At 38.5% G+C, this 12,329-nt stretch overlaps 1 protein-coding gene across 1 annotated transcript in view; it reads left to right on the top strand.

The window, feature by feature from the left end:
- Positions 1–12,329, top strand: part of LOC134601623 (dynein axonemal heavy chain 3-like) — an 875,684-nt gene that overhangs the window by 755,510 nt on the left and 107,845 nt on the right. The window contains exons 62-63 of the mRNA XM_063446141.1: positions 9,068–9,271; positions 11,308–11,438. Of these exons, the coding sequence (XP_063302211.1) occupies positions 9,068–9,271; positions 11,308–11,438 (335 nt within the window). The remainder of the gene's footprint in view (positions 1–9,067; positions 9,272–11,307; positions 11,439–12,329) is intronic.

Below are 12,329 nucleotides of genomic sequence, written 5' to 3'. Positions count from 1 at the left end.
AGTAAACGTGTGGAATGCAAGCTGTATATCATTATTTTTATGCTTAGCAAAACCCACCAGATCAATTATAGTATAGTAAATGCTATTAAAATATTTAAAATATATAAACTCTTTATTGTGCATATGCTTGAAGCACAATATTTTATTTTATTAATGCCCTTGTATGATTTCTCTCTCCCTGTAGATGGTGAGCAGGTCTGGATCCCAAATCAGGGGCAAATTAGCTATAAATCAGATGTATACCATAAAAATATTTGGTAAAATATTCAGTAATTTTACCTTGAAATGTAATTAAAGGGACACTATAGTCACCAGAATAACTACAGCTTAATGTAGTGGTTCTGTTGTCTACAGCTGGTCCTTGCAGGCCTTTTAATGTAAATATTGCCTTTTCAGAGAAAAGGCAGTGTTTACATTGGTGCCTAGTAACACCTCTAGTGCCAGTCAATCAGACGGCAACTAGATGTGCTTCCTGGGTCAGTGTGCAGCATTGGCGTTCAGCATCTCCACGCTGTGCATGGACAGGCTGAACTTTCCCCATAGAAAATAAATGCATCTCTATGAGGAGCTGCTGATTGGTGCAGAGTGGCATTCGCCATACAAGTGCAACAGCCTCCCGATGGTTTTCCTATGATTGAGTTTATCAAGTTTTATGACCATGGAAGCTAATCAAGTCAGGGCTGCTGCTGTGAGACCGGCACAGTACTGAAAAAAAAGAAATGGAAATAAAATAGCTTTTCAAAAGGGAGGCATGGGGGGGCAGGTTCCTAAATAGTTGTTTTACCACTATAGTGTAAGGAATACATGTTTGTGTTCCTTAAACTATATTGTTCCTTTAAGGCTGCTCATGGATACAAATAAAATAAAGCAATCTAGCTGTAGACATTTTTTACTGCTAAATATAGGTCAAGAGACCAAAATCACAAGAACACCAGTTTGTAACAAAGCACAATATTAGGTATAATGAAGGACAGATACTTTGCTTTTATCAAAGTGTCTATTTACTATATTTATTGCAATAATTAGTGTTTAAAGCAGGTTGTGTTTTAATTTATAACATATAGAAAAAAAAGTATTGTCATACGGCACATTTTTATATGAATAGAGTCTTTTCTCTGAATTACTTCAAATTCACTGGAAAAGATTGCCTATTTTTCATTCTTTAGCACCAATAAGTTGAAGGTGGTGCAGTTTGTCAGGGTTATTACCTAAAAGTACTACCAAGCGCACAGAAAATATTATTTAATTAAACATTTGTATAGTTTTAGTTGCAAAATAACACTCGGAAGATAAATTGCGATGTTGTTGAAATAGCAAGTTTAAAAAATATCATTGTAAATGTTAAGCGATTTTGAGGCTTTGCTATTCTAATATTATTATTATTATTATTATTATTATTATTATCGCCATTTATATAGTGCCAACAGATTCCGTAGTGCTTTACAATATTATGAGAGGGGGGATTTAACTATAAATAGGACAATTACAAGAAAGACTTACAGGAACGATAGGTTGAAGAGGACCCTGCTCATACAAGCTTACAGTCTACAGGAGGTGGGGTATTAAACACATTAGGACAGAAAATAGCAATCAAATAAGGTGGGAGTGAAGCAGAGTTGGAGGAGAGAGTAGAGTGCTGCCCATTAGGAGAGAGCAAGAGACAGGTATGTGAGGTAGAGGCTACTCTGGGAGGCCATAAGTTTTCCTGGTGGGTTTTAAGGCACTTCTTAAATTATTAAAGACTAGGGGAGAGTCTAACAGGGGTAGGCAGGCTATTCCATAGGAAGGGAGCCGCCTGCGAGAAGCCCTGCAAGCATGAGTTGGCCGTGCAGGTGCGAGCAGCAGACAAGAGAAGGTCACGGGCAGAGCGGAGAGACCGAGAAGGGGCATACCTATGGATTTGTGAAGAGATATAAGAGGGGTTAGAATTGGTCAATGCTTTACACCTATGTGTTAGCACTTTGAATTCACTCCAATAGGATACAGGACTGACAGAGGGGTGAGAGGATCGACTACAGAGGACTGACAGAGGGGTGAGAGGATCGACTACAGAGAAAAATCAGTCTGGCGGCAGCTTTAATTACAGACTGTAGCAGGGCAATACAGCTTTTGGGAAGACCAATTAGGAGAGGATTACAATAATCCTTGCAGGAAATTACTAGAGCATCGACAAGCTTCTTTAGCATCTTGCGTAAGAAAGGGGCAGATTCGGGCCATGATTTTAAGATGGAATCTACAGGACTTGGTAACATGCTGGATGTGAGGCTCAAAGGTGAGGCCAGAATCAAGTATGACACCAAGACAGCACGCTTGCAAGGATGGACTGATGTGGATACCACTCACTTGAAGGGAGAGTGAAAGAGGAGGATCAGTATTAGGAGGAGGAAAGACAAGGAGCTTAGTTTTAGAGAGATTTAGTTTCAGAAAGCGAGATGACATCCAGTCAGAGATGGAAGAAAGGCAAGCAGTGACACATTGAAGGACAGCAGGGGAATGGTCCAGGGAGGAAAGATATATCTGGGTGTCATCAGCGTACAGGTGGTAGTGGAATCCAAATGAGGTAATTAGTTTGCCAAGAGAGACAGTATAAAGAGAAAATAGAAGGGGACCAAGGACAGAGTCTTGGGGGACTCCAACCGAGACAGGACTTTGATAAGAGCAGTCTCAGTAGAGTGAAGGGGCAGAAGCCAGACTAAAGAGGGTCAAGGAGAGAGTTGGAATTGAGGAAGCAAGTCAGGCAGGTAAGACCAGTCTTTTCAGAAGCTTTGAGGAAAAAGAGAGCAGGAACTATAGTGAGACTGGGAGAGAGATTTTTTTTTCAGGATAGATACTACAGTGGCTTGTTTAAGGTCAGCAGGGACAATACCAGAAGAGAGAGAGCAGTTGAAGAGATGTGTTAAGGAAGGCACATAACAAGGGGAGAGAGATCTGATAAGGTGAGATGGGACAGGATCAAGCAGGCAAGTGGTGGGGTGAGAGGAATGGAGAAGCACAGCCACCTCTTGCTCTGTAGCCGGGGAGAAAGTCTGAAGGGTAGGAAAGGCATGATCAACGTGTGGTTGAGAAAGAGAACGACAGTTGACATCCACCCACCCCTTCCATCTGGAGACGAACAAAGCTTTCTAACACATACAGGCTATAGCATCAGTGACCATCCTTTAGTGTAGAAATAACAGGAACTTGTCAGCTTCTATCAACTGTGTCTGCAGAGGTAGCTGGCACCACCAGACATATCAGACAGACAAAAACCACTACAATGAAAGTGTGGTTTTATGCCTGATTAAGAGGTGTTCAGACTCTGAGGCACCACTGTTGATGGTGGATTTAGTGAATTGGGGAAAAAGACCCTTCCACTAACCTCCCTCAATTGCCTCTAGCAACGTAACACTGATGATGGTGTATTTGCATTCAGACCTTTTTCCAACAAAGTCATGGGTGTCTGGAACCATCTGATTTCAAGACAACTGGAGAAATAAGGCAGAAGAGAAATATGAGAAAATTTAATGGAATATTTGCTGACAATTGCAAGTGAGGTACCTACAGATGGTGGCATATCATGGTATGAAGTTGTAGGAGATGAAATAGTGTAACAATAAGAGTGTTGAGGTGATGAGTGAAAAATAAAGGGACAATATAGGCACCCAGGCCACTTGAGCTTACATTGAAGTGGCCAGGCTAGGTGTCCCAGGTCCCTTAACCCTGCAAAGGTAATCATAGCAGTTTTTAATAAACTGCAATAATTATCTGCCAGGGTTAATTCCACCTGCCAGGGTTAACTCCACCTCTAGTGGCTGTCTACCAGAGAGCCACTAGAGCGACTTCCAGGTCGTTAGGCGTCTTTTGGTTGCTTAACTGATGCTGGACGTCCTCACGCTATGCACTAGGACATCCAATGTCACCTCAAACCCCATAGGAAAACATTGTATAATGATTTATTTTAGGGGAAGTCCTAATGCGAGCATGGCTATCCCTGCACATGTGCCTTAGGTCTCCCCCACCTGCTGACGTGGGCAAGGGAAGAGCGGAAGTAGAGCCTGAACCGGTGATGAAGTGCTGGACATTGGTCCTGGAATCAGGTAAGTGACAGAAGGTTTTTTTAACCCCTTGGGTGGGGGAGGGTGGGAGGGGAGCATTATAAGTAGCTATAGTGCAAGTAAAACATAAAGAGAAATAATAAAACATGCTAACATGTTGCAGAAAAGAAAGAAAATAGGTCAAATACATGAGAAGATATTCGACAATGGAAGAAAAGAAAGAACAAGAAAGAGAGAGATGAAGTAGGAGACATATCAGGGAAATAGAAGAGAGTAGAGTATACAATAAAAGCATTTGTGTGAGCAGGAGAGATAAGGATAAAATAACACATGGAAACATGTGATGCAAAATGAAGTGAAAAAGTGAGCTATGACCAGTAGAGGACTACATTCTAGAGTGGGTGACAATGATCCATGTGAGATGAGTGAGCTGATACATTTAGAGCATTGGAGTGAGTAGAAAGTCAAGAGAACATAGTGGAAAGTGAGAGACAATGATAAAAGCTCTACATGTGAATGAAAGAAATGTGAGAATATTGATTGTCTACCACGCACTACAAATACATCATACAAAGAGGATGGAATGAGCAGAATGTGATTGGACAGGGAGTAGTGAAGGTTAAAAGGTGTCAGATGAGATTCCAGAAGCAATCAACAGATACATTCAAGGTGAAATGTCTGAATTGACTTCATCGGAGAAGCCAGGAAACTAAATCATACTACAGAGAGTAACATTTATTACATATATAAAGTATACATTTATTATTACAATGATTAGCATTTATATCGTGCAAACATTCAAACATTGAGGAAATAAAGCAAAATTATTGTTATATTGACAGAAACAAGAAGTGGAGAGGGCCCTGCGTCAGTGAGTGTAATCTCTAAGTTGTCTGCCAAGATCTTATAAAGATCATGTAAAGAAATCTGTTATGGTTTTACCAAAGAGCAGGACAAGATACAGAGGAGAGAGAAGGAGAGAAGATGAGGTATAAATGCTAAATGGGGGAAACTACAGACAAGCAGAAGGATAAGTGGTGGTAACTGGTAGAATCTCAAATGATGTACCTTTGACTGTTTCACCACTTTGCCACGTGATAAACAAATCATGATGTCAAGTATCATTTTTCACCTCTGTCCAGATATATTTGTAATGTGTAGTAAACATCTAGGTCACGTTGACACCCCAAGTGTTTTAATGTCATGTTTAACAATGTACACATTACTAATCCTCAGAATCGAACTTGTAACAGAGTTCAATGAGCTTGTTTTTTTATGCAAGTTGAACTGTTATATCTACATGGTTGAACAAGTCTGCTTTGTTTTATTTTTAAGAAAGAAAAAAAAATGTCCAAAATCCCTTACAGAGCTGGGATCTGTCTGGTTTTATCCCTCAGGGTCAGTTGGCACAGAGTGAGATTGACATAGTTTTTTATTTTTCTTTCAAGTTTGTCTCACTCCACCAAGAAGCAGAACAGGCAAATCTCAGCCTCATGGGCTTTATTTAACAGTTTAAAAAAAAACAAACAAAAAAAAACCGCATGCCATCCATTGTAGATTAGTGATTTAATTTTAACAGCTGGATGTTTGAGTTAAGATCCCAGCTGCATGTCAACACTTGCATTTGTCAACCACCGAGCAAAAGCAAAGTAAAAGTTAGCGTAAAGTAAATATTGATCGAGCTCTACATTTAGGAATGAAGTAAGTGGCCACACTGGAGTAACACCTTGCATTATGAATGCCTTCTTAATATTTGCATTTATATTTTCAGCTTCTGTCAGCTTTAGTATGTAAAATATACATCACATGAGATTCTACTGCAGAACACAATTTTGTGTTTTGTTTACTCCATAATAAATACACTATGGGGTCAATTAATCTGTGTGTATTAGTATCTGAATTCAAAACAGGTGAATACATTATCTACTTAATGATCTTTTGAACTTAATTGTTCACAAAATCAAATTAGGATAATTCACTAATGTAGGAAATGCAATTAATTTGTCAATAAGCCCGAAATCAGTGTAATCCAGATTTCAAAAATTTTGGTGTAATATGTAGGTTTGATCCCATTTAATTGTGCTTGATGTCTTTTCCTTAATTTCTTTCTTTGGTTTTTAGAAAAAAAAATGCTAATTAGAACGACTTTGATTTTTTTTCCACAAGCCCAGCTGTCCCCCCACTCCTCCCACCACCCTTTTTCAATCCTGGAGTGTTTCCACTTTTTCCTCCCAAAACAAATACTGTTTTGTGATTTGTAGTTTTCTACAGGTCAAATATCTGAATGACACAGACTTGAAACCATGGTTATTCCTATAAATAACTGCTTAGTTCATAGGTAGGCAATATTCGGCACCCCAGATGACGTGGATTATGGGAGTAGGCAATGTCCGGCACTCAAGATGTTGTGGACTACATCCCCCTGATGCTTTTCCAACATTACGGCTATAAGAGCCTTATGGGAAATGTAGTCTAAAACATCTGGAGTGCTGAATGTTGACCAGTCTCCTGCATCAATCTCCTGTAAAGGTTGGGGGAAAGGCTAAATAAAGAGACAGAAGGAAAATTCTAGAGGGAACCAAAGTAACAAAGTGACAGGTAGAACCAAACAGAAAAACTGGGATATACAGTTGAAGAGAGTGGAAATTGGAGAGAAAATTGGTTTATCACATATGGTTGAATTATGTTATGTGTTACATAAGTTTGACTGCTTGTTGTAAGAGTATGTATGCGTGTTTCCTTGTCAACAGACACTTCTGTTAGCTCCATCATTTTTCATTATAGAATCTGCCCTTAAACAATTGCATAGCTTATAATGGAAGAATCACACCTGTCTCCCTACTCACAGTTTTTTGGCCCATATTTTGAAATACACTTTGAGTTCCTGCGAATTAGAGTGAAAAACCCTCCGAATGTGGCATTAACCCTCTATGTGTGGCTTTAAAAATTGGAGGTCAGAGTGTCTTTAATTGTACTGTTACATATAATAAAAAATAAAAAAAATTATGCTTTATAAATATTTATTACTAATACCAATATGCCTACCTTACTCTACTTATGTAGGTTTAACAAAGGGCAAAATATTCTCACATATCAAAAAAAAAAAATTTTTGAGAAAAAAAAAACACTTAGACATCTAGAAAGACGCTGGATTTCACCAAGTAAGAAAACTATCTGAAAACTATCAATGAGACCGTACAAAACATGGAAAAGGATATATCCCAAAACCATGACATAGTAGACCCCTGGAAGCACAGAGGGGTCTTGATTTCTAAACAAATGTTAGGATTTTGATAAACTTAATAATGTAATGCATTCGAAAAAAAGATTCTGTAATTCTGATGACCTAGCTTCCCTCATAATTATGCAATATTTTGTGTTTAAGCACCGTATGGCATTAGTCATATTTATGAAGTGTGAGATGTTTGCAAACAGGGAATATTCCCCTATATGTGTACAACTTAGTAAACGTGTGCCTGAAAATTAAGCCTGCCATCTGCTTTTTTATATGTTTTCCTAGCAATTTATTTGTATTTCAAGTTGCAAATAGTTTCTCTGTGTTGAGAAAACATTTTTAAAAAAAAATGTTTCGATGAGAAAAACAGATATTCAATAGACTAACATGCATATTAATAAACCTCAAATAAACCTCAAAAAGAGTTTGTTTAATTATGCACTGGGAATATTTACACATTGAATGCCAGGGGAATTTGTACATTATTCTAATAGCCACCTGCAGATGGTGAAATCTGGGGACCATGCAATGTATTTGTCCATTTTCATTTCAGTATTTTGGCATGATACGTTTACTGAGGGAATGGTGCATTGAATACTTGGATTGTAAAAGATATTCTCGAAGACAAGGAAATCCCAAATGATCAGTCCTTAATACTGTTGCCAGCCATCTACCTCCACAACTGCTTCACATCAGCTGTTCCACTGTTTATATTTCTTCACTGGCAGCCTCTAGATTACTAAGCCATAATGTTGTCGTTCAATGCCCTTACTAATGCAAATCCACCCTACATCTTCGCTTCCATCTCTAAATATGTCCTGTTCATCTTCATTCCATCTGTGACCTTCTCCTCCCACCCTCTAACTTCTTCCCTGTCTAATCCTGGAGACTTTATTTGGGCGGCATCTAGAGATGTCCATGTCTTCTTTGATTGGATTCTGACCTTCACCCCAACATTCCAATCTTCACTCTTCAACGAGGTCAAGTCAAGTTTCATCGACAATCATCATACACTAATGTGCTATTTATCACGTGTGCCCTGACTCCATTAATACTGTAACCTCATAAAAGCAAGGTTCACATTGCTTTATATTGTAGGTAACATTCACATAATGTCAGTTTTTTTAGCAGTCTGATTTTATTGCTCATCCCTGCCAATGAAACTGATGCTAAGTAAATAAAAGAAAAAAAATGAATGCAAGTGTATGCATTATCAGAGTGTTAATGTTCCTTTTCATTATAATACTCTATGCACCGTATCATTTATCCTGTTCTTATTGCTCACCCTGCATTATTATAGTCCCGTACCTGATCGTTATAACCTAAGACTAATTAACATTCCACTTGCAAACTCAAGTTTATTTAGCTTCCTTAACACCATATGACCTCTGCAGGAATAAAATCAAAGGCCACCAACGACATACTGTGCAAGCAGGATCGATAGAGCAAACAAGTGACAAATCTCTCATATTAAGCCCTTTGACAGCGGCAGCTCTTTGCACATATTACATTTGTAGTCATAAAACCTATTTGGACATTTTTTATTTTTTATTTTTTTTAAAGTAGTTCTGGCCATACAGAAATAAAGCAAATAAATAATGTACATCCCTGCAATTTCTTATCTGGTTAAATTATCTGCTGCTCAGATCTGATTTTGTTATTTCTAAGTCAACGCACATAGAAAGAATCACATTAACACTGACAACATTTCCCTGAATTAATTCAGTGTTCCTTTGTTTACATGTTTGTGTTCGCTGTGATTTGTTTGGTTCTTAAAATGCTTGTTTTGTTTTCTCAGTTTGGGACACCTGTGCTAATTGAAAATATCACAGAAGAGCTTGATCCAATTTTGGAGCCTGTGCTGTTAAGACAGACATTTAAACAAAGTGGAATGGAGTACATTCAACTCGGAGAGGCTGTAATTCATTATAGCAGGGATTTTAAACTCTACATGACCACCCATCTACGAAATCCTCATTACCTTCCCGAAGTGTCTGTCAAAGTATGTTTTCCTTCTGCTATCCACTGAATAAGGAAATTATAGGAATTAGCAAAATTAGTAGCAACGCAAATACGTTGGGGATAATTAAGAAAATACTGAGAATTTATAATTGGTCTGTGGAATTCTTTTCCCATTTCCAATTGTAATATTCCCGTATTTATGTGGCTGTCAAAATAATACGGCTGTGTAGTTGCACACATAGGATGTTAACTGATTATATTTCTCCTGATGACATTTTTAGAGATTTCAAAAAATATAAGCTTTTCATTAAAGTTTATAATTTGACCAATTTGAATAGTTTTACTGGGATAGAAAGAAAATTTCAATAAAACTTAATACGATTTCAATAAAAACAATATTTTCATTCACTATGATTGTCATATAAAGTACACACAGAGGTAACATATTACCACACCATGCAACTGTATCACATTTTGACTTAACACAATCCAGTGCAGGACTTAATCTCAGCGTTGCATTAGGACATACATGGCTGAGATTAGGGGTAACCTAATCCCCTAATTACCTAACCACTTGGTAACAGATGGTGTTTGTGTTTGCAACCATTATTTAGCCCATCTCCCATTGTGGACATGCTGGGATAGAAGCTGGAACTGATTTATCAGTTCCTCTCCTGGCATATTAGTAATAGGAAAAGGGTTAGATTAGGAAAAGCATTTTCAAATAGCAGCTGCTGCTACCCTGCTATGCTACCACCACCTATTAAAGAAATTTACCAAATGTGGACTACATCTCCCCTGATGCTTTGCCAGCATTATGGATGTAAAAGCATTATGGGAGAAGAAGTCCAAAATATATGGAGTGATGAAGGTTGCCTACCCCTGCTAGACCCTTGGACATTGCCCTAACCCTAATTTAAATAAAACATATAATATAAAAGATACATAATTCTGCAGCACATGTTTTGAGAAAATAACACCATTTCAGGGTTCTGCAGAAATCCTTAATTTTTTTTTTTTTTTAGTTTTTTTTGCTTTTTTGTCCCATAACACCAAGTTATGTAGCCTACAGATGAAGTCCTACCTTTTGGACATACCTTATCACAGTACCAGTTTAGGTGCACAGGCATCTTCAGTGCATAGCTCATTTTTATGACATGTTTTTTTTTTCACAGTTAATGTATGAAGATGTACAGTACAGGGTTATTCAGCAAAGTAAGAATTTAAGGTGAATTCAAAGTTAATTTTGAATTTAAGGTCAACATAGCTGAACTGGAAACATACAGCTATGATATCAGTTCAGCAACTCTGGTCTTAAATTTGACATTTTCTTTTAATTCACTTTGAATTCTCAGTTTAGTAAATAACCCATATACTATATCAAAGCTGAAATCATTCTGCATTCATGAACACAAAAATACTACAGCCAATAGTGGTTATTTTGCAAGGAGTGCACTGGTGACCTCCTAGTAAGTAGTCAAACAATTTAAGAACAGCTTTATAACTTACCTGGGCTCCATTGGTGCTGGAAGGCGCTCATTGGTTGAGAGAGGTTAGCTGATGCCCTCAGCCAACAAGGTAGATCTGTACTACCATGTAGCACCTTCCAACTCCAGAGTAGAAGGCTCCTGGCTCCTGGCAGACCACAGGTAAGTTGTCAAACCACTTGCAAATGGTTTTACTACTTAAATTGAGAGAGTATCAGCAGACTGTAGTAGTTATGGTGCTAAGAGCATTCCCTTAATATTATTATGTATGTTAAGGGTAGCTATTTCCAAAATAGCTCTAGTGTTCTGGCATGTTAACCCTTAGATTAGCCCTTGTTGAAATAATTAAAGGGATGAACTAGACACCAGGTAAAGGATATATTTCTGCTATCCGCTAAGCTATTTTTAATTATATTACTCAAGGCCCCATTATAAAGCCTTTCATTTATATTATGATGAATTTTTGGCATGGGAGGAGCTATATTTCATTTATTCATTTATTCATGCGTGAAGTACATTAAAATGTAACCAATCCTACGGAACCAACATTCAGATAAACACATTTTCTGTTTTTGTCTTTATTTTCCAGGTTACTCTAATCAATTTCATGATCACACCAATAGGCCTGGAAGACCAACTGTTAACCATACTTGCTGCCGAAGAAAAACCCAATTTAGAAGACAAGAAGAATCAACTTTACCTAGAAGGAGCAAAAACTAGGTGATACCGCAGTTCGTTTTTGTGTAGGGTGATTTGTGAGTGGTAATACAGGATTTATTGTAACATAAAGCATGAATAATGTTTTCTAGGACATTTATGTTGATAACACCGTTAGCTAAGGTTAAAATTGTTAAAGGATAATGTACCGTATATACTCGAGTATAAGCCGACCCGAATATAAGCCGAGGCCCCTAATTTTTCCCCAAAAAACTGGGAAAACTTATTGACTCGAGTATAAGACTAGGGTGGGAAATGCAGCAGCTACTGGTAAATTTCTAAATAAAATTAGATCCTAAAAAAAATATATTAATTGAATATTTATTTACAGTGTGTGTATAATGAATGCAGTGTGTGCGTATGAGTGCAGCGTGTGTGTGTATGAGTGCAGCGTGTGTGTATGAGTGCAGTGTGTGTATGAGTGCAGCGTGTGTGTGTATGAGTGCAGCGTGTGTATGAGTGCAGCGTGTGTGTGTGCAGCGTGTGTATGAGTGCAGTGTGTGTGTGTATGAGTGCAGTGTGTGTGTGTATGAATGCAGTGTGTGTGTATGAGTGCAGTGTGTGTGTATGAGTGCAGTGTGTGTGTGTATGAATGCAGTGTATGAATGCAGTGTGTGCAGGGCCGGTACAAGGATATTTGCCCCCCCCCCATATGTCCTGACCTCCCCTCCTCCTCCCTCAGTGGTCCTTACCTCCCCACCCCCGTGTTCCTTCACCCCCCTCCCCCAGTGGTCCTGACCCTCCCCTAGTGGTCCTTACTTCCCCCTCCCCTCCCCTAGTGGTCCTTACTTCCCCCTCCCCTCCCCTAGTGGTCCTTACTTCCCCCTCCCCTCCCCTAGTGGTCCTTATCCCCCCCTCCCTCCCATAGTGGTCCTTATCCCCCCTCCCTCCCAT

Source organism: Pelobates fuscus, chromosome 3, assembly GCF_036172605.1.
Source record: "Pelobates fuscus isolate aPelFus1 chromosome 3, aPelFus1.pri, whole genome shotgun sequence".
NCBI classification, from domain to species: domain Eukaryota; kingdom Metazoa; phylum Chordata; class Amphibia; order Anura; family Pelobatidae; genus Pelobates; species Pelobates fuscus.
This window is presented reverse-complemented; position numbering and strand designations above follow the sequence as displayed.